At 44.1% G+C, this 21,803-nt stretch overlaps 1 protein-coding gene and 1 long non-coding RNA gene across 3 annotated transcripts; one reads left to right on the forward strand and one right to left on the reverse strand.

Annotated features, from left to right (window-relative positions):
- Positions 1 to 11,508: 11,508 nt before the first annotated feature.
- Positions 11,509 to 19,321, reverse strand: Gcm2 (glial cells missing transcription factor 2). The gene is made up of 5 exons (XM_005003297.3): positions 19,132 to 19,321; positions 16,057 to 16,309; positions 15,849 to 15,961; positions 15,157 to 15,282; positions 11,509 to 13,418 (listed from the first exon to the last, which is right to left on the reverse strand). Exons 1-5 carry the CDS (start codon positions 19,219 to 19,221, stop codon positions 12,540 to 12,542), a joined length of 1,461 nt encoding a protein of 486 aa, XP_005003354.2. The 5' UTR covers positions 19,222 to 19,321; the 3' UTR covers positions 11,509 to 12,539.
- On the forward strand, positions 19,127 to 21,334 carry LOC134478494 (uncharacterized). 2 transcript variants are annotated; one of them, XR_010051136.1, is made up of 3 exons: positions 19,127 to 19,285; positions 20,405 to 20,478; positions 20,892 to 21,334. It is a non-coding gene; the product is annotated as an uncharacterized LOC134478494 (long non-coding RNA). The 2 variants fall into 2 exon arrangements; XR_010051135.1 differs by lacking the exon at positions 19,127 to 19,285 and adding an exon at positions 19,683 to 19,971.
- Positions 21,335 to 21,803: the final 469 nt, after the last annotated feature.

Raw genomic sequence — 21,803 nt, forward strand, 5'->3', positions numbered from 1 at the left:
GAAAAAAGAAAAAGACTCAGTACAACTGCTATCTTTCTAGACCAATAAAGGGAGGCTGTTACTTGGCATCTCTATGAAATCTTGTGATGGATTATGTTTTGTTCTCCTTAATTTAGGCTGTAGTCATTTGGTCAAACACTAATCTAGATGCTGCTGTGAAGGTAACTTGAAAATGTGAAGGATATTTGCAATAAGTTGGTTTCATGCAGATTACCTTTGGTAATATGGCTGGGCCATATCCAATCCGTTGAAAGATTAAAAGCTAAAACTGAAGTTTTCCAGGAGAAGAGAAATCTGTCTCAAGGCTACAGCATCAAACCTTGCCTATGTTTCTCCACTGTCAGCCTGATCCATAGATTTCAGACTTACCAGCTCCACAGTCATGTGAATCAGTAACTTAAAATAAATCTCTTTATCTGAATGTATATACACACATCTATCCACCTCTCTCATCATGATCTATCTGTCTATGAGGTGTGAAAATACAGTGAATGTCTACATTTTTAAAAATTGTATTACAATACGAGGCCCGTTGCCTCTAATGTCCTCCAGAAAATACCTCCCCCTCCTGTACACATACACGAGGACAGTCTCGTCCCGTTTTCCTGGCCACTTTCTAAGCAGTTCTGGAGGTCCTCTTTTGTGGGTACCTTTACTTGCGCTGTGGTGGCTGCCTTGATGGCCTATTTTCAGTCCAAAACAGTTTCCTTTCATGGTCATTGTGACATGGGGACAAGCCCGAGGTCATGTGGTGTCCAGGTCTGTCAGTGAATAAGGCAGATGAGGACACACCATAAGTTTTACAAACTTGCCTTTCCTTTAGTTGGCCCTCAGCAGTGGTACTCACCAAATTTTGATCATACCCTATAAAGACAATCATAAAGAAGACGTTCAGAACTGTTTCAGAAAGTGCCAAGACTAAGTGTGTTCAAAATGATGGGGAGTATTTTAAGGGGGACTGATGGCTGTAATTACTTTTTAAATTTAAATATTCACTGTATGTTTTAATCACTTCTCATCTATATACATCTACCCTGTGTGTGCACGTGTGTGTGCATATTTAACCTCTTGTTTGTGATGGTACTGTGTGCTGACTCCCGTCCCTGTTGAAAATGCTCTGGGTACACCCGACCTGTTGACCTCCCAGCTTAGTTCCACAGCTCACTGCTGCCCTCATGATCATATGACTACTTGGAAGCTGGGACTCAATGCCTCTTCCCAGCTGTGCCAGAGAGGATTGGACTGCATATCACTAGCCCAGGAACAGAGCCAAGACCCCAAGTATGGTCTCCACTGGATGCCTGTTGCTTTCACACTGCATAGTCAGAAACTCCTAAATCAGAGCCCACCTCTGTGTGCGTGTGTGCTATGGATTCTGTTTCTCTGGAGAATGTCTCCAGAGCAGCCTTCCTGGTTTCTGCCCTACTTGGCATGAAGTGTCCAGGATTCCATCGCAATTAAGTGAGTGTAGAAAGCAGACTCTAAGGAGTTAGATGCTGGGCAAGCCATGCAGGACCCAGGAAGAGAGAAGTCAGCACCTCCTGTGAGCTTATGTGCAGACAGGTTAGGAATCAAGAACTACCCACCCTCCAAGGAACCGGCTGGTTCAGAGGACCGGCTGAGTTGATAGCAACTGAGGTACAAAATGACCTGAATGACTGAATGCTGCATTGTTTTGTTGACTTAGGAGGCCTGAGGCCAGCAGTCTGAGCATCTATTGGGAGGATGACAGTGTGCAATATAGCAACTAAGGGGCATTTCCTTCTATCTTGCTTTTGAAATCCAGGAATGTTCTCACTGTTTTGTTTTGTTCCAATTAATTGTTTTGCTTTATTCAATGTTCTGTTTTGATTTGTTTTATTCTCTTTGGTTTGATTTTGCTGTATCTGGTGGATGGACCACTATTGTGAAGGTAACAAGATATACCTTGGTAGCCATTAATGCTTTCCTGTTATCCTGCTTGGAAGTTCTGTACCAGATTCACTGCTTTGTTTTGACTGACATCATTCTGTTTTGTTTTGTTGGGTTTTATTATCTTTAAAATAAAAAATAGAAGTTGCATACTGGAATTTTTTAAGTCCTGAGACTGAGGTTTTCAGAGTTTTTCTTCCTTTACATATCTTTGCTGACGACTGAATCCTACTGGGTTGTGGCTTATAGGCACCACTGCCAATGTCCAGTAAAAAACAGAGAAGTTGCACTTTACTGCTATATGTTAGGCTGGTTTCCTTAATTTAGAATTTTTTTCTTGGGATACATTTAAAAGTTCAGAGGTATCTTAGTTACTTTTTACTTTGATGCTGAGACGAAATACCTGAAGCCCAAACTGGGGAAAGGAAAGGTTTATTTCTTACAGTTTTTGGAGGTTTCAGTCCACACTCATTTGGCTCCCAGGCAGGCGGGCATGGCTGGGCCGCAGTTCATGGCGGCTGCAAACAGCAAACAGGAACCAGCAAAAAGCAAGACACACCTTCTTCCTGCCATTACATCACATCCTGGCCCCACCCCTATGTAGAGTGGAGTACTGACACGATTAATCTAAGCACTAGACAATGAACCAATCACAAATGCACAATGAAAACTCATGAGGCCTGGGGGCCACAGACATAAACCATGACAAGAGGTAATGATGAGAGTTCAAGTCTTTCTTGTCCATTCTTTGCTGGATTACTTCAAGTAGACATTAATATTTTTTAGAACTTTTGATTTTAATTCCAGTCCAGGGAAGATTCCAGAGAGTCAAGTCAGAGTGCAAGGTGTTACAGGCAAGCAATCAGTTTTGATTTTTGATCTATAACAAAGGTCTGAGAAATCACCTTGAAATTATTTTCCTGGCATTTGCACAACTGATTCAGGTCACCGATAGCATTTATTATTCTGTCACCACTTGCTGCCTCCTTCAAATTCAGCAAATGCCTGGTGTAACATTTCACAGACTCAAGGCACCTCGTCCTCATCAGGAAATTGAATCTCTAGGGTCTCACGGTCAGAGCCGCCAGTCATGGATATTTTCCACCAGCAGTGCAAAATGTAGAAAAATGTCACTAGCCACCAAGAGTTATAAATTACTCTGGTAAGTTTACAACTTTGGTAAACATGATGACACTGATTAACATGATGGCATACATTTACTTTGTGTATCATTAATCTTTTCTCCCTGTAAAATTTAAAAATGCATGATCTTGCCTAATCTTAGACTGTATTAATTACATATGGTCTAAATAAGCCAAGATCTTGTTAGTGTGATGACCTGTATCTGGTGAATAGGAGGTTTGTAAATCTATCTTGGGTTTTTGTCCTGAATGAATTATGAAGCAATACTAAACAGAAGCTGTGCAGTGGAAATTAATATCTGAAATGCTAGATATTGTGGATGTCATGGTATCATTATGACTCTCCCTCCTAAGGATGTAGTGAGAGGACTTTCAGAGATCAGCCGGATTCACAGATGCTAAGGTCCATGGGAAAAGGCATCAGGATAACAGAACACCTGTGCTTAATCTGATGGATTTTTCTGCAGTTTTCCCCCTAAATAGTGACCTCTAAACAATGCTTGATCTTTTTTTGGGTTAGCTGTCTGCGCCCTCAAATCTTAACTGTCCTTAATTTCCTATTAACTTACACTGAAACCCTGTATTACTTATGTTGTCTTACTATGACTGATCTTATTTGAAGCTGGTTTGTTAGATCACCGTTTAGCCTTGACTGATTTCAATCGAATATGGTATCCTTGATAATATCAAGTCTGCGAGTGGAGACAACTACTCTGAAGATGACAAGATATAAAAGATATCCATTCTGGTTTTGATTATTAACTGCTTTCAAGTCCTACAATATCTTCAAAGTTGTGTTTTTATTAAAATAGCTATGTAATGTTATGTTCAATTATATTATGCGTGATGATGTGGACAATTCTATTGAAAATAACAAGAGAAAGCATAGTAACTACTGTAGATTACCTAATATTGTGGTCCTATATGTCTTTTTCATTTCATGTTTTTCTAGGAATTTATTTTATTGTCTTGTTTTGATCTGTTTTTCTCTATAATACAGAAAGGATAGATATACATGCAGAGATTCACACATGGGAAGAGTTTCTAAACTATTTATGGGAACAGATTATGTAATACAGGATTAATGAATGGATGCTCTGAAGAAGAGACACTAAGAAACCCAGTGCTAATTCTGTAGCGTTATGATATGAAATCTAGTAATACTATCATTCACTGTTCAGAGTGATTATTAGTCTAGTCTCTTATGTTCAATTTCAGCAAACATAAAGATAAAGACAGCTACTATGAAGAGACTGAGAAACATTATGGTAGACATTATTCACTTCCCCAAAATCAGGTCTTGAAAACCTAAAAAGCCTTCATCATCCTATAATGATCTGATTAGTTCTATAATTTCCAGTATATATTCAAGGTGTGTGAAGATGGGGACAACTATTTGGAAGAAAACTAAAGACAATAAGATAGACAGTGAAGATCTCCAGTAGACTTGCTTTGAAATCTATGTTTCTTTAAATTGTTTCCTTATAATCTGTTTAGATATGTTTAATCTTACCCTCTTTAAGATAAAAAAACAAGTGTGTAGGACTGATAACCATATTACTAAGGTCTTGTTGAATCATGGAGCAGGACTGTTTGCAGTGTCATCGTTTGAATATCATTTCATATGCTTTAATTTTGTAACTTGAGCAACTATTTCTAAGATGATGGTATGTAACTTATTGACTGGTGATTTCTTACTGTTTATTTTTTTTTGAAATTCTGTATTGTTTCTACCCTTTTTATCTGTTTTTTTCTTTAAATAAAAAAACACACACACAAAAATGCTTGATCACATCCCGCTTCCTAACACACCATCAATGTTAATATTTCAAATTTGTAAAGTACTTGCTCTGCTCCTAGAAAAGTCCTGCCAAGTAATTTAGAACCATCACCCCTGTATTTGAAGCAGAGATTTCAGGTACCTCGAGGGAAAGAAACAGAAACCTTCAAATTATTCCACAGCAGGAACTGCCTGCCCTGTCTTCACAGTGTGCCAAAGTGCCAGGTTCAAGTCTCAGCTCCCACTGTGGGAGCACCATCGAAACCTTCTCCTGCTCTGCCCTATCCACCCAACCCCATCTCAGCACCAGGTTCCTGCAGAGACTTCTGAATTTTGTGATCATCTCTCCTGATCGCAGTACCCATGTGGGCTTACTCTGCATTGAGTGCGGTGACCAACTTCGGGTTAAACACGCCTGGGGGCCCAGCTGCTGCCAAACACCAGTCCAGATGTTGCTATAAAGGTATTTTTTAAAAAGATATAACAGTTAAATCAGAGTATTTCGAGCAAAACAAATTACCCTTCATAACGTGTGGGCCTTGTCCAGCTGAGCAAAGAACTGCAGAGCAGAGGTGGGGGTTTCCTGGAGAATGCAGAATTTTCCTCAGATGAAACACAGAAACTCACCTGTGTTTCCAGTCTCTGGAATTCAGGCTCAAGACTGAAACAAGAAGTCTTCCTGGAATTACCTAACTGCTGCTGCCCTCCAGATCTCTGGCCGCCCAGCTCCAACTGCTGTATGAACTCACTCTTTAAAATGAGTGTCTGTCTTGGCGATTTTCTGTGTGTGTCTAGGTGTATAATGCAAACATTTCTTATTGGTCTCTTTTTCTGGAGAACCATAATCAATCCATCAAGCAATGAGGGATTTTTTTTTCCTTTTTCCCATCATTTTCTCATCATTCTTAATTTTTTTTTTTTTGTCTTTTTCCTTTTTTATCGGTACCAGGGATCGAACTCATGACTGCCTGCTTGCAAAGCAGGCGCTTATGCCGCTAAGCTAAATCCCCAACCCCCATTCTTAATTTTTTAAAGGATGCTTTAGTTTATTAACAACCCATCTAATAAATTCAAGGTGTGATTCAAGGTATAAGGCAAAGTATAACAGTATTATCTCTGTGTGTGTGTGTGTGTGTGTGTGTGTGTGTGTGTGTGTGTGTGGTGTGTGTGTGTGTAGTGCTGGGGTTGAATCTAGGGTCTCATACATGCCAGACTGTGCTGTGCAATTAAACTATACTCTTAGCTATTTTTCTTTCATTTCTGAGACTGCTGTAGCTTGGCATAACTGACACCATCTTAAGCCCTGCATTTAACTAGTGCCCTGTATTCAGTAAAATGGAAAATTACTCAGGGTATAAGTCCCATGAGAAAAGCATAATGAGCTGTACCTACAGGAGCAAAATTAACCTGCTCAACAAAAGAAGCAGGATTCAGGTGTCAACTGAAAATTAATGAAAGATTCAAACTAAATTGTTTCCAACAGGATGTCTTTTGTGCTTCTCTCTTTTAAAAACTCTGTAACTTTCCAGTTTGGTGCCACTTGTTTGGATCCTGAATCAGGGAAGTCTGTATTCGAGTGGTCCTGAGCTTAGTTAATTAAATTTCAAATTTATCCATTTGGCTGCTTGGATTCCTATATTGTTGTTCACAAACCCACCTCAGAGATCAAATATCCAACACTTACTAGTTAAAGGAGGAAAGGTTTATTTAGCACACAGTTTGTGGAGGTTTCAGTCCGTAATTGGTTGGCTCCAAGGCAAGGTGGCTTGACAGAGGGGCAAAGGTTCATGGTGGCAGAAGACAGCAAAAGCAGCAAGAGCAAAAAAAGGGAAAAAGCAAACCTCTTTTTCTCCCTTATATGCAGATAGCCGTACGCAGGCTATCTGCCCTGCAGAGGGTATATCGCTCACATCTTTAATCCCAGCATTGAACCATGAAGCAATCACAAACTGTAGATTCAGCAGCCTCCCCATGACTGCGTGAGGTTTTGGGGGGACATCCAGACACAAATAATTCTATATACAACCACCTTACAGTACCTTTTCCTGGCCCCAGCATCACTTGCTTCCTGAGGACAAGTCATGGACACAGAGAGAGCAGAATTTGAGCCCAGCCTATAATCTTGTGACTTGAACAAGTTACTTAAGCTTTACACTTTTCTGTGCTCCTATACCAAGTGCATAATGCTGAACTAATAGACGTGTTCCATTGACTACATCCTGACTTTCGTTCTCAAGTCATCTTTTCTCAGGTCCCTCTAAAGTGGTCTTAGACTTTCTCTTAAATAACTGAACCAAAACATAAAATTGTACCTGTATTCTCAAAGCTTCTGTTAGAGTTCCAAGAAAACAGAGGTACTCTTGCAACAAAGACAGCAACCCTGAGTGGATACAGGTTGGCTTAGCTTGGAAGCCCAGGGGCTGCTTGGCATCTGAACTTAGAAGCCCATCTGCTCAGGCACCTCAATTCTGGGTGCATTTGTGTGACGGGGATTTGTAGCAATAGCAATAGCAATAACAAGAAAGGGTCTTTAAAAGCATAGTGCTCAGGGTGGTAGAGAAGGAATTCAGGTGTTTTATGGAAACTGAGATTGTACTGCAGCCTAATAGACCATCTCCTGGCAAAGGTTTTTTTTTTTTTTTTTTTTTTCAAGTGGGATTTTTAAAACCTTTCCCTTAAGAAGCACTTGAAAAGAGCATGTCTGTTTTCTTCCATAGCAGATGGGTGGTGTTTTTACTCAGCAGAGCCTCCCTGGAACAGCTCTCAGGAGAGCCACAGGTGGCTGAAGTTGGAAAGATGCGTCCCCTCCTCTCTGCTCCCCACGATCACTGCTCTCAATGCCTCACATGTGCTGCCGAAGGTCTGCCAGGAGGGCTGCAAAGTGCGGCGCGATGTGTGTAGCTCAGCTGTCTGAAAGAGGCTGGGCGAGCCCACCCTAATGGGCTGATGGAATCCATTACTGCGGCAGCGTCCTGAGGACACTCACTCTTCTGCTTAAGGCCAAGAGGAACAGAGAGATGATAAATAGGGGGAAATGTTAGTGGTAGGAATTTAGGTTGTTTATCCAGAGTGGTTTGTACACTGAAATGGCAAAGGACGACTTCTAGCTCTTTAGTCTAACCTCTGTACTTCAAAGGGTGATAAAATATATTTCCCCTAAATAACGCATACAGTTAAAATAATTATTTCCCCATAAATTTACAACAAACAAGCAGATTGTTTTTACAGAAACACACTTTCAGCATGTTAGGTTACCAAACATCATTTATCAAATTTTGGCTAAGAATAACATTAAATCATTATATTCCCCTAAGCGGAGTACCATGACAATATGAGATACCCAGTCACCTTTGAACTTCAGATAAATGGTAAATGACTTATGTTCTGGCCATTCAATATTCGGGATATACTTATACTCAAAAACGGTTCATTGTTTATCTGAAACTCAAATTTGCCTGAGCCACCTGTGTTTTTATTGATATCCCTGACAGCCCTAGCACCCAGGCAAGTTTCCCAGGAAGAAATCTGAAGCTTCCCGTGCAGTTTTTAACCGAGAATGTAGATTTCATTCATATTGAGCCAACATTACATCACCCACAGAGCATGTGCACGGTCCCCGGGTTTCAGCCTCTCCCAGTCCACCTCATAGAGACCGGTCACTTCTGAAGGAGATGCCTTTTGTCGTCATCACCAATGGGTTCCGTGTGGACAGGTCTGATGGACACAATTCTGTCTTCATCAAGACTTCGCAGTAGCATCCAACAAATAATTAATATTTGTTAAATGAATGATTAGGCGAAATAGCTGATGATTTTGTTTGTAAGTGGAGTGATACTGTCATCCCCTGGTATCTTTGGAAGATTTATTTCAGGACCATCCACCCACAGGTGCTCAAGTCTCTTTTATAAAATGGCCCAGTATCTGAATACAACATATCCACAGCCTCCTGTAACCTTAAATCATTTCTGGTTGGCTCTTGATACCCACTGAGGTATCAATGCTATATAAATAATGGTTCTATTGAAATGGTTAAGGAGTAACAGCAAGAAAAATGTCTAACTGCCATTCAGTCATTTGGTTAAGATCAAGTCTAGGAAAAAGTCTGTATCTGTTCAGGACAGGCAGAAAGGATGCAGAACCCAGAAATACAGGAGCCCAGCTATATTCTTTAAAGTTGCTGTTTTTAAAGCTCAATTTTAAATTTGTAAAATAGATGACTTGGTTCCTTCTAGCTGGGACTGCTCACTCTCCTGAAGTTTCCAGTCCTAGTCTGGCAGGTTCCCTAGCGTTGGTTATGCACTGGAATCTTCTAGAAAAGCTTTCAACTATTCTGACGGCTGCATCTCACCTGCAGAGACTCTGACTTAAGTGGTCCAAGGAGCATTCTGGACACTGGGATGGTTAAGGCTCCCCCAGGGAAAGGGAGAACCATGTTGGGAGGACATGGGAGCCCATGTTTTAAACCCTTTTGTCAGTTGTGAATTCTGCCTGTAGTGATGGAAGCTACTCATCCAAGGTCCAGCCCAATGCTTTGAGGTTCTTCTGCAAAACATAGGCTTTTTTGAGACTGTGACTATTCAGGAGGGAAGAGGGCTCGTCTGTGATTAGAGTCCCCGGGCATGGGCTGGGTCCTGTCTCCCTGGGGAATCTCCTGACCTCCCCTCCTCCCCTCCTCCCCTCCTCCCCTCCTCCTCCAGTGCTCCCAGCAGCTCAGGAGCTCACAGGTTCAGCTCAGGAGCTCACAGGTTCAGCTTCAGACACGGCTCTTTCCCATTGATGAGCCAATCAGAACAAAATAGATCACCAGCCCTAGCAGCCTCATGCCTGGCATATTTGAAAGCTAATTAGTACATAAATAGTTATTGTGAGTAATCAGTAACCATTTGAGTAACCAATTGAGAACGACTATGATCACTAATGCACCAGGCCCCGTGAGTTTCCCTTGTCACTCATGTGCCACGAAGCTCTTCACTTCTTCACGCATCAGTGCTCTGGAGCCATAAAGCCTCAGCCTCTCAGCACCTTCCTCGGTTGGTCCAGTTTGCAAGGACCGCTCTGTGCTGCATGACATCTGTGCCCTGCACACTGCCTTCTCAGAGCACCCTGTGGCTGAGATGCTTCCTCTCTCCTCCCCTCTGTCCTGACAGGTAGGTCCCCCACAGCCTGGCTCCCGAGTGTGGCTGCAGGTCAGTTTTCAGGTACCAGCTCACACCCGGGCTTTCTCCCTGCTGCCTTCGTGATTACAGTTGCTTGTCACTTTCATTTACTCTTTTCCAGCTGAGCTGGTCCCCTCTGGCCCTCCTCCCTTGCCCTGGGCCAGTGTGTCTTAGTCTTCAGTAGCTCTCAAACCACCTTCTCGATTGTCGTCATTTCCTTAAACACCTGTTCTGATATTTGCTTGAGATGTTTGCTTAAATAGCCTTGACAATATACTCTTTCCCTTTAGACAGAAATAGATCCGATGTGCTACTTTTACTCCCCTACTCTACCTTAAAACAAATGCATAATAATGTGTGGTCTAGACTCCCACTATCCACCCGGGTCTGTCGCCCCACACTTTGGGAAGTGTTGCCTTGGGCTTCCAGCCCGTGTCTGCTGATCTCTCTTCCTCTCAAGCTCTTTCTACCCACCCTGCATACACACACTTAGGTGCTGTGGATCTCACTACTTCATGCCAGTTCCGACACTTGCGTGGAACTTCATTGATAAGTGAGTCATTAAAGCCGATACAACCTGTGGGATAAGAACATGACTGAAGAACCTGGATTCAATCCCAGGTCTTCCACCTCCTGAGTCATTTTATCTCTCTCAGCTAGCTCAGGGTACACGGTGAGCTTAAACTAATCTAATTCTAGGACTTGGACCAGAGTCGGCACATGGGAAGTGGTGTATAAAGTTGAATGTTATTATAAACTGTGAGCTTGGACAATGGAAGTCTGAAGAAAATGGAGTCCGTTAGTTACTGGGCATTATTTCTTTTGAGAAAAGTCAGCTAGGCAATCAGTCCTGGCTCTTGCTTAATCCTCTGCTAAGTTCCGCATGCATTTGTGACTTTATGATATTATGGCTTTGTGACACTGGCAACCTATACAAAATGTGCAGTGATTTTTGAATGGCATCCAACTTACTGCAATTCGGTTATTCAAATTGGACACTGCATATGAATTTGAGAGTGATACTCCTCTCCCTTCCACCCTCAACAATTTATTTCTTATGTAGTTTATTATCACAATTCAACTGAGTATTTCACTAAGTATTGGGAGCACTACAAAAATATATTTGTGTACATAATTTTCTTTTTGGAGTGCTGGCTGGGGATATAGCTCAAGGCCAGGGATACAGCTCAGCAGCACAGCACCTGCCTGGTACAAAAAAAAGGAAAGAAAGAATGAAAGAATGAAAGTGCTGAGAATTGAATACAGAACATGCTAGGCAGTTCTTTTCCCCCGAGCCACAAGCCTAAGCCCCATTCCAATGACTGACAAGTTTTTATGATGACAGTGGAGAATAACAGATCTTTTCAAAATAAAGCTGTTAACCTAGTTAATAAGCATTAATATTTAATGATAAGTTTTCCAGTTTAGAATATGGATAATATCTCTTCCTATTCTCATGGTAAAATAATTCAAGCATCAGTTACAATACTTTAAAATGTCTTTATTACATTAAGTTGAACATTATCAATTATACTTAAGAGCAACAAGGAGGAATAAAGTTATATAGCCTTTGAACACAATATCTCAATTTTAATTTTTAAAGCCTAATCACAAAAAATATTAGTACAGTAACAACCCAGTCAGTATGCATCATTACTAGGCAGCCTCTGCTGTGAAGGCCATCATGTTTGTGGATCCCATGCCTGTGATCCCAGCCCTTTGGGAAGCTCAGGCGGAGGACTGGAAGTTGTAGTCCCATCTTGGCATTTTAGAGAGAGCTTGTCTCAAAATAGAAAGGGCTGAGGATATACCTCAGTGTAACGACCATGAGTTCAACCCCCAGTGCAGGAAACAAATTCAGCTAATTAATAAAACTATAATTCTTTTAAAAGTAATTGTACTTTACTATTACCGAAGTTTTTTTATGATATACTTTGGAGACAAAATGATCAAAACTACTATCAGAGGTCATGTTAACAGGTTCTAGATGCTAAACAAAAATATTATGAAATGACCCTAGGCATAAAATTGAAGTCATTTCTTCCTGACGCTCTTTAACAAGCCTCTATGGGCTGTGTGAGTCCCAACGGGAAAGCCATAGAACGAGAACCAGGACCCTTCATTTCTCCTGCAGCACAAAGGCCAAGCAAAGGTAGGCCAATGTTTCTACCCTTCCTGATCTCAGTTGGTTTATTTGTTGATTTGGGAGCTCACACCTACTTTTTTCTACTGTAGCTGGTTTCAAAATGTGGAGCCAGATTTCTCAAAGCTATCAACCATTTCCAGCTGATAATTTCCTCTGTCAAAAAATATTTTTACGGGCTGGGGATTTAGCTCAGCGGCATAAGCACCTGCCTTGTAAGCAGGTGGTCGTGAGTTCGATCCCCGGTACCGATAAAAAGAAAAAAAAAAATATTTTTACTACTGTCCTGCCCATGAACTGACTATCTCAACCCAGCTACTTTGCATTTCCTGGGGCCACTGGAAATATGGTTCAAGAGTCCTCATTGCCATAAACAAAGAGCAGACCTGCTTTGTCAGGGAAACTGATCACAGACCCAGGCCAGACAGACACACATCCCAGGAGTCTGCTCCGTCTGTCCTGCAGGCAGCTGCCTCCCGAGGAAAAGCCACAGGGGGTCTGTTGGCCCAATACTCCGGAATTTTCAAACTCATCCTCCCCATGGGAGAGGCTGACCTGGACACTGCAGAGGGTGGGTTCACAGCTTCTGGACAGATGGACACGGACGGGTTTTCAGAAGCGTAGCTGCAGCTGGACAGGCTGCTGAGCTCCTGCACCTTGGCACTGTGTTTCAGCGCCGGGTGTTGGTAGGCCTGGTAGGATACTTTAGTGGTGGTGGTGATCACTGTCTGCAGGGCTGGGCCACCTGTGGAGGGTGTCACGAGGTACCTGCAGGGAAGCTCAGGGTTGTAATAAGGACACCTGGCCACAGCCTGGAACTGTCCATGGTCAAGCCTCTCCTCAAGGCCCGGATTTCCAAGGCCTGGTTTCCAGCCACATGGTTTACTGGTGAAATCAAAGCTGCTCTCATAGCTGCTGTAGGAATTGATGTTATATTGCAGTGTGTTCAGATGAACCCAGTCTGTGTCATTTGGGATGCTGGTGGAATCATTACAGAGCGCGGAAAACGGGCTTGGGTTTGTGAATCCAGGGCCTGCCAAGTCATAGCTGCAAGGTGGCCTGGGCAAATATATTCTTGGGTTTGGATATTTCTGGAAGGGGGATGTGATGTCTCCTTGAAGGGTGGCCAGATCACAGGGAGCCGTGTAAACGTCCGCGTCCGGGAAGGAAGGGCAAGTCTGCCCTGGACTAGAGAAGCTGCTGTCAGGAATTACATCAAACAGTTCTGGATTCCCCAGGAGAGAAGTGTCGTTGAACTGTCCACTGCTGTCTGGATTCTCTCCTACCTAAAACATGGTACAAATACAGAGGACCTGGCTTAGACGCTCCACAGAGCTGCTTTCAAATCCCGACTCTGTCCTTTACTAAAGGAGCAAGTAACTTACTCTATCTGGACCTCAGATAACTTGTTTTAAATATGGACTTCAGTGCCACGATAGCATCACAGAGCTCCCATGACCAACGGGTTGCTGCGACCATTAGCTGTCTGGATGTTTTAGGGTAGCGTCCGCACATGCAGGTGCTCAACAAGGTCAGAGTTGGTCACGCTCACACTAACACTGCCTGCCAGCCATGCTCTGGTGGAAAAGCAACACTGGATCAAGATGCCCAAAGAAATGTCATCTGTTCTGGTATAGAAATATTGCTGCAGTTTGGATCTAGAATGTCCCCCAAAGGCCCCGGTGTTGGAGGCTTGGTCCCCAGTGGCGTTTATTTGGAAGTGGTAGAGAAAGAGGTGGGTCCTAGTGGGAGTTTTAGGTCATGGGGGTGTGGCCTTGGAGCCATATTGGAACCCAGGCTCTTTCTTCTCTCTTTTGCTTCTGACAATGAGATGAGCAGCTTCCTCTACCCTGCACTCCTCTCTGATGTGCTGCCTTACGACAGCCGTGGACTGAAACCTCTAAAACTGAACCACAAAAACCTTTCATTTTCTGAGTTGGTTATCTCAGGTATTTTCTCACAGTAACGGAAAGCTGCCTGACACAAATGAAGAGGATCCTTTTAGGGATAGTCCCTTTGCTCACTGTCAGTGTGCACAGATATCAGGGAAGATAGACCTTCTAGAAACTGAGTGCCCACACTGTAACCAAAACCCATTAATTTATTGCAAGATGCCAATACCACAACTGAACCTGAATACTGAGATTTTTGTTTAGGAAAAACGAACTGTTATCCAGTGCTCAGCTGCTGGAGTGATTTGGCTCATGTGCCAACAGATGGCTCATGACAGTGTGCCACAGCGGGCATATGCATCATAGGTTTGTCACACTGACATACAGTAATGACCCCTGATCCACAGTTGTGCTTTTTGAGGTTTCAATTTTCCGTGGTCAACAAAGTCCAACAATATGAAATGGAAAATTCCAGAAATAAACAATTGTCTTTCTAAGTAACTACTTACAGTACATTTGCAGGAGAGGTTTTATTATTAGTTATTGTTGATAATCTCTTGCTGTGCCTAATTTATAAGTTAAACTTTTCCAGAGGGATGAATATATAGGAAAAACATGATACATACAAGGTTTGGTACCACTTACAGTTTCAGGTGTTCACGGGGTGGGGATTGAACATAACCCCTCAGGATGAGGGTGCTCTAGTGTATTTCTTTCTTAATTAGCTAAATAATCACATCCATTTCAACACAACCTAACTATGTCATCACCTGGAAAGGTTGTCTGCTTTATTTAAAGAAGAGATCAAACTCTATCCAAATGTTGACTTAATTTTCTAAAAGTATATAATTTTCACATGAGATGAAACCTTTATGAGATAATTTTTTTGAGACAGGATCTTGCTGTCTAGATCAGGCTTCCCCTGAACTCATATAGCCCAGGCCGGCCTCAAACTTGTGGCAATCCTCCTGCTTCAGCCTCCCAAGTGCTGGGATTACAGGCGTGTGCTGCTATGCTCCGAAAGATAATATTTATAAATGTTGTATTTCAACCATTTCATATTTCTATTAATGACAAGTGTATCTTGTGGAATGAAAACCATGCCATGTCCATGCCACGCCAGCCCCCTTACCTCGGGTTCTCGAGTTCTCTTTTTCTGAGAGTGATAGAGAGAGGCCATCTGTCTCTTGAGGGCACTTCTTCTAGCTTCCGTCTCTGACTTACTCTCTGGTCTGGGGTGGTCATGAACTCCCTTGGCCTGTGTTCATGAAGAATGCATTGTCTCTTTGTCCCTCTAAAGGAAGCTGGCTATGTCAGAAGCCAGTTAAAACTCCATCATGCCTTTCCCAAGACCTAAGATGTTTTCTTTGTTTTTTTTTTTTTTTTTTTGCAAAATGATAGAAAAAATTCTCAAAAATAAGACACCATTAATAATAAACATCTTAAAAGATGATCTGTAATAAACTGTTAAATAAATTATGACTCGACCCATTACTTTGTGGGGATCTAGCATGTCCCCAGTGTTCTCCACCACGTTTTAGTCATAGTTGTTATTTTTTTTAAATTTTTGTTATTTTTGTCTTTTTGAGACAGGTTCTCTCTATGCGTTTCAGGCTGGCCTTGAGCTCACTTTGTAGCCCAGGCTGTTCTTGTACTTGCAATGATCCTCCTGCCTCAGCCTCCTTAGTGTTGAGATTACAGGCATGCGTCGCCATGCCCAGCTGTATTTAGTTTAAACCAGGGGTCCCAAAGCCGATGGCAGGTGGGTCAGCTCAATGGTACGATGAAAATACCCACCCCAGGCGGTAGCGTCCCCTTTCCTACCTGAAAAAATATTGCGCTGCCATCAAGGCGCCAGAAATTGGTGACCGGGTATCCGCTGTGCCCTCGGCAAGGAATCAGCTCCAGAGCAGACTGACAGTTGGGGCAAACCTTCTCTGCAAAGCCCGGAGGCAGAGATATCCGTGACCACGCACGCAGGGACGGGGTCATCACGCAGGCCACCCCACCCACCCACCAGGGCCACACGCACTCTGCTGCTTGAGCCTCGCCTTGTCGCAGATGGCCGGGCGCAGCTGCAGGCGCGAGCCGTCGGGCAGGGCGCAGGCTCGGGTGCACACCACCACGCCCAGGCACGACTTCTTGAGGATATGGCCGTTGTGGTTGTTGGTGTTGCGCATGGCCCAGCCGCTCAAGTGGCGCTGCGCCTTCTTCTCGGCGCTGCTGTAGATGAAACGCACGTAGCCATCGGGCCACTCCCGGAAGGGGTCAAAGTGGGTGGGCGCCTGGGAAGAGGGGGAGGACAGGGTCACCCCACGTGCTCTGCCCTTCTGATCCACGGTGACTGTTGATGTAGGACTTATTGCTTGAACCTGCACGTGCATGGGTTCGTCTGGCCTGCACACCAGGTGTGAGCAACAGGTTAGTTATGCTGTCTGCTTTAGAATAGGAAGTGAGGCCGGAGAAGCCAATTGACTGCCTGACCTCACACAGCTAGCAAGCCCTGGCTCCGGATGTCAGCCCTGGAAGTCTAACTCCTGAACGGTGCTCCTTATCACTTCGTTATTCCTCTGTGTGTTGTGATTAAATATTGAGCACATTCTCCAAGTTAAGGTACCAGGGTAAAGAGCTAAAATACCAAGCATTACTTTAATACTCATATTCGATGGTTTTTGTTTTATGCATTATGTATACTGCAACAATCTTTTGTTTGTATATAAATTCAAAATAAAATTACCCTGTAGTGTATTCTTCAAGGTAACGGCTAATAAACTAGCAACAATTGACTAAATCCAACCCACTTCTTTTTGTTGTATGGCCTCCAGAAGAATGCTTTTTACATTTTTAAATAGTTGGAAGAAAAATCGAAAGAAATCTTTTGTAACCCATGAAACTTACACAGCATTCAAATGATAGAATTTATTAAGTTGGTTGGGACTGGCCACATTGGGTCTTCTAATGGATACTTTTGCCCTGCAGTGCCGAATTGAGCGTTTGGGACAGAGACAGGGTAGCTCACAAAGCCATATTATACAATACCTGTAATCTTCACAAGGAAGCAGAGGCTAGATAGATGACCCTCTACAGCGGCATAGCTGTGAATTAAAGGGAAATTCTGGCAGCCAGATCTATTGGCTTGGCAGTTATGATAAAGAGCCAGAAGAGTGGTATCACAACAGAAGCCACTTGTAATAACTCTTCCCCTGCCTTCCCCCAGGAAAATTAGATCAAAGATTTGTGAAACCAAAGCATTCTTGTTTGGACAATTCAGACTTGTGTACATTGATAGATCTTCTATCCTAACAGTAATAACATTTCAGGAGTGATTTTATTTCCCAAATCACAAGGCTAATTTAAATCACCATTGTTACTAATAGGAATAAGCTTTCTTTGAAATATTACAATGACATAAACCAACACATTGATTTAAGGTAAGTCACAAGTGAAATATATATGATGATGGATTATCCTATATGATGTGTAACTGTAAGTTTATTTTCAAATGAACATCTTTGTTTAAATGTGAACATTTCAACTTATGGATCTTAATGACAAATGAACAGTTTTCCAGGAAGGGGAATTGTTTAGTTCTCCTCCCTAAGATCATGGACTGGGCCCCCGTGTCTTGTACCTCCAGCTCCTGAGACAGGGCGACCGGAGACGAAGCCACAAACACTGTCTTTTTAATCAAACATTGGGTTTCATTAGCAGTAGTATATTGGCTGTGTATGTCAGAGAGAGAGAAAGAGACAGAAAGAGACAGAGACAGAGAGACACAGAGGAGACAGTCTATCTGGACCTGCCACTGAGATCCTTATCTGACTTCAGCACTTGATGATAGGTCAGTAGCCTGAGACCAAGGCAATTTCAAGTACTCTCAAGGTCATGTGGCCAGTTTCACTTTTTCTCTCAGCCAGAGCAGGACTGGAATGCTATTTCCACAGATTTTATACACACACACACACACACACACACACACACACACACACACACATATATATAAGATATATATAAAATTGTCAGTTTTGAGATGTTCCATATACTCCCTGATTAACAACCATTCTCCCAGGAAGAGCAGTGCACATTTATCAGGACACCTAGAATCCGCTTGAGGGCTGAGCTTTTCTTAGCTAAAAGGCAGCATTAGATTGTTTCCTAGCAGGGTTTACACGGGCAGACTTTAAAACCTGCAAGTGACACCCACCTACTGCAGGGTGTATCAAAGAAAGCTCTGGCTGTAGGAGAGACCACACAGGGCGCTCATGATCCACATTCCTCTGCTCATGGCAGAGGCTGAGTGGCTCCTAAGCTCCCCGCCCCAACCTGGTCCCCCTCACCCGTTTCCCCTCTTATGGTCCCCATTTTGCTGGAAGGCTGACACCTTCAACGAATAGATGAAAAGCATAGTCGCGGCTACACCTGGGACTTTCAAGCACATTTTAGTTTTCATTTTGAAAAACTATGACCAAGGATAACTGTTTACTTCGTTTCCTGCACTTGGAACCTTCAAACCCAAATCAAACCAAACCAAGACAAAACAAAACAAATTCACCCTAAAAGGTGTGTATGGGGGAGTGACTTCCGTGACATTAGAGAAATGAGCTTTGAGCAGGTGGCTTCCCTAACAGGACCGTGGAGCCCGCGCCATGCAGGCAGAATCCTGCTGAACAGATCGCCCGAGTCCGGGATCTGCTCTCCCTGGGGTCTCCTGCATTTGCAGTCCCGCCTCGCAGTTGCACTGCATAAGAAACAGTACTCTTTGCGTTTGGCGAAGTTTCCCCCTGGCCGCTTCTTGGATTTTAATTAGGTAGGCAACGAAGAAACATTTGATTTTTTTTCTTAAATTAGGGGAAAGCGAAGGGAGAGGCGTCCGGACCTCACGGTACTCTGGAGGCAGGAGTCTGACGCTCCTGCCCGCCGTTCCCCGGTGTGTCCAGAGATGCACCGCGGAATCGCCTGGAGCGCACGCCTCTGCGAGCCCAGCCCTGCCCGGGGGCGCCCTGCCCGGGGGCGCCCTGCCCGTTTCACGGCCCTCAGAAATGTGCGTGCGCCCAGAGACTCCGCAAGAATCTGCGCGCGTGCGTCCTCCGAGCTCGTTTCCACTCACCTGGGGCATCTGCGGGTCGTTGATGTCCCAGCTGAGCGCCATCCCGCGGGGACAGCCGCGCTCCGCGTCCTGCGAGGCCTCGGCTGGCATCTGCGCCGCCTCGGTCACCCTCTGCCCGCGATCCTGAAAGACCAGAAAGGAAGAGGTGTGCAAGGTGACTGACTAGGTGGCTTGTTTTCCTTTTTGTGAAGAAATGGGATGGAGAGAGAAAGCGAGAGAGAGGGAGAAGGAGACAGAGACAGAGACACAGAGTCAGAGATTAGAAATCCAGAGACAGCGGTGCTGGACCAGCTGGGCCCAGTCCTGGGGCGCGGTGCTGAACCGAGTCCACCGCCCGCCTCCTGGTTATAGAACGCGGTCCCCGCGGCCCCGCCCACGCCCCAGCGACAGAGCCAGGAGGGGGGCGGGGAGGGGAGAGTCGCGGGGGCGGGGGGAGCCCCACTCCCGGGTGCGCGGAAACCCAAGGCAAGACGGTAGGTGGCGGGTTGGAATTTTTCATTTAAATTCGAATCCACCTCCCCACCGGCCTTTGTGGTTTGGTCACAGCTTGTTCCAGGCGTTGGGAGCCGAGGTTTTCTAATAAAGCCTGTAGGCGTGCGTGGGGACCGCACGTGGGTCCGCCGCCGGCCGTGTGCCCAGGTCTCCGCACGCGCGCCTACGCCTCCTCGTTTAGGGCAAACCAGTCGCCTGGTTCCGGCTGCCCTTGTGCCTGTCCCCAGCTCCGCGGTCCGCTCTTTGGGAGGGGCACGAGGGTCCCGTGTTCTGCGGGTCCAGGCGCACTCGCGCAGTAATGCCAGTACTGTGGGAGGCTGAGGCAGGAAGATCGCAAGGTTGAGCTGGGTGAGTAGCTCAGTGCGCAGGCGATGGGCTTAGTCTGCAGTGCTGGAACGGAAAATCGGGGAACCCTAGACCATTTCTGCCTTCCCTGCTTGAGCACTCAACCGCCACCCGCATGAGCATATATCTTTTAAAACATCTTTATTGAGACTGTCGTGGGAACATCACGACCAGTCATATTTACCCCCTGACAGTTTTGGAACTGGAGAAAAGCCGGGCGATGACGCCGCGGGCTCCCACCGCTAGGACGGAACCTGGTGCGGAGCATCCACCTCTTTTAGGGTGACTCAGGCAGCTGGGGGCGCCCAATAGAGGAAGTCGGTGGAAGTCCCTCGAGTCGCTCTTTAGTCACCCCGGGGCTGCTGGAATTTAGTTCCCGCTCGGTCTGCAACCAGCACGGTAAGGCTGGCTTCGTAAACAGAGCCTTCTTCCGCAGAGATACAGGGAAGTCAGCGCTAGCTCGGCCCGTTCTCCTCTGGCTTTACGCTGGACTCCTCCTCCCCAAGGAAGGTAAAATAAAACCCTCATCACGCACGCTTTCATTTTACTAATAGGGTGTGGAAAGCTCTGGCAGCTCCAGGTTCTCACTTGGGGTGTGTGTGTGTGTGTGTGTGTGTGTGTGTGTGTGTGTGTGTTTTGCCTTTTAAACTTAAAATATCCACCATGTTAAGTAGATGGATGCTTCGTTAAGTGTAGTAGCTTAAGAGGTCTTTACATTCAAATATTTTAAAAAATAACTTCGAAAATAGCCATTCAGCATTATCTCAAAGAATGTATAGAATTATTTTCACACCGTTAGATTATTTCTTGCTTCTGTGCTTTGACATGTTCCTAGAGAGGCCCTTCAAAAATATAAACGAAAGTAATTTTTAATATTACAGTCTAATTAATTTTCTTTCTCTTTTTCTTTTTTATTGAGACAGGGTCTTGCTATGTGGTTCAGGCTGGCCTTGAACTCACTATGTAGCCAAGGGTGGCCTTGAACTGGAAGTCATCCTCCTGCCTCAGCCTCCCGAGTGCTGGGGTTACAGGTGTGCACCACCATGTTCAGCAGTTAAATTAATTTCTGAATGGATTCTGGTGTCAAAAATGTCCTGAAGCTACCACCCTATTTAGTGTTTGAATAATTAGAGCATATATTCCCGGGGTAGAACATGTTGGTAAGAGGAGCTCACCAAAGTGAAGATACACTAGATAAGTAAATAAATAAATAGCATTATTGTCTGTTTTGTAGTTCTTAATGTCTCCTGAAGTTTCAAGTACATTCCCACCACAATTTGGAAGGATGGATCCCACTTGCCATCTAAAAATAATGCATTATAAAGTTTTCTAACAAATTTTTTATTTTAAAGAATTTTTGTATCTAAAATAAAGTGCAGTTAAGTGGTATTTCGATGATTGCTTTTAATTTTGTGTTTCTTTTCTGCCCTAATATTTCCTTTGATTCCTAAAATATTTTGTCCTAAAATATTTTTAATTCACATCTGTCCCTGCCTCGATTACTACTTTAATACCGTAAGAGTCTGTTCCAACAAAAGGAATAAACTTTGCATTTGCTAGGTGTGAATTAAACAGGTAAATGAAGGAAAGTGTTGTATTTTAACCGGAAATGGGCACGAAGCCTGAGGCCCTAAACACTGCAGTGCGGGCGCCGGAGCGCAGGGCTCAGAGCGCTCGGGTTTCCTAACAGCTGTTCTGCTGTTCCTATTAACTTGTCTCCCGTGTAACTGTCACAGCGTGAAACACGGCTTGCAGGCATGGTACCAGTCACATTTTATACGTCTGGATTTGAGGGAGCATTTTGTTTATGTTGATGGAAAATTTTTGTGTCGTGT

The sequence above is a fragment of the Cavia porcellus genome, unplaced genomic scaffold (assembly GCF_034190915.1).
Source record: "Cavia porcellus strain 051 isolate PalLab524CR breed Dunkin Hartley unplaced genomic scaffold, mCavPor4.1 scaffold_13, whole genome shotgun sequence".
Classification (NCBI taxonomy): domain Eukaryota; kingdom Metazoa; phylum Chordata; class Mammalia; order Rodentia; family Caviidae; genus Cavia; species Cavia porcellus.

Bases quoted from the DNA above. Each gene is read 5' to 3' on its own strand.
- Gcm2 (XM_005003297.3), bottom strand. From the start codon at position 19,221: ATGCCAGCCGAGGCCTCGCAGGACGCGGAGCGCGGCTGTCCCCGCGGG. The intron at 16,310-19,131 runs GTGAGTGGAAAC...CCCTCTTCCCAG, and splicing joins ACGACCCGCAGATGCCCCAG to GCGCCCACCCACTTTGACCC. The intron at 15,283-15,848 runs GTAGGAAAGGGG...TCATGAACACAG, and splicing joins GCAGCGCAATATTTTTTCAG to GCCAAGGGAGTTCATGACCA.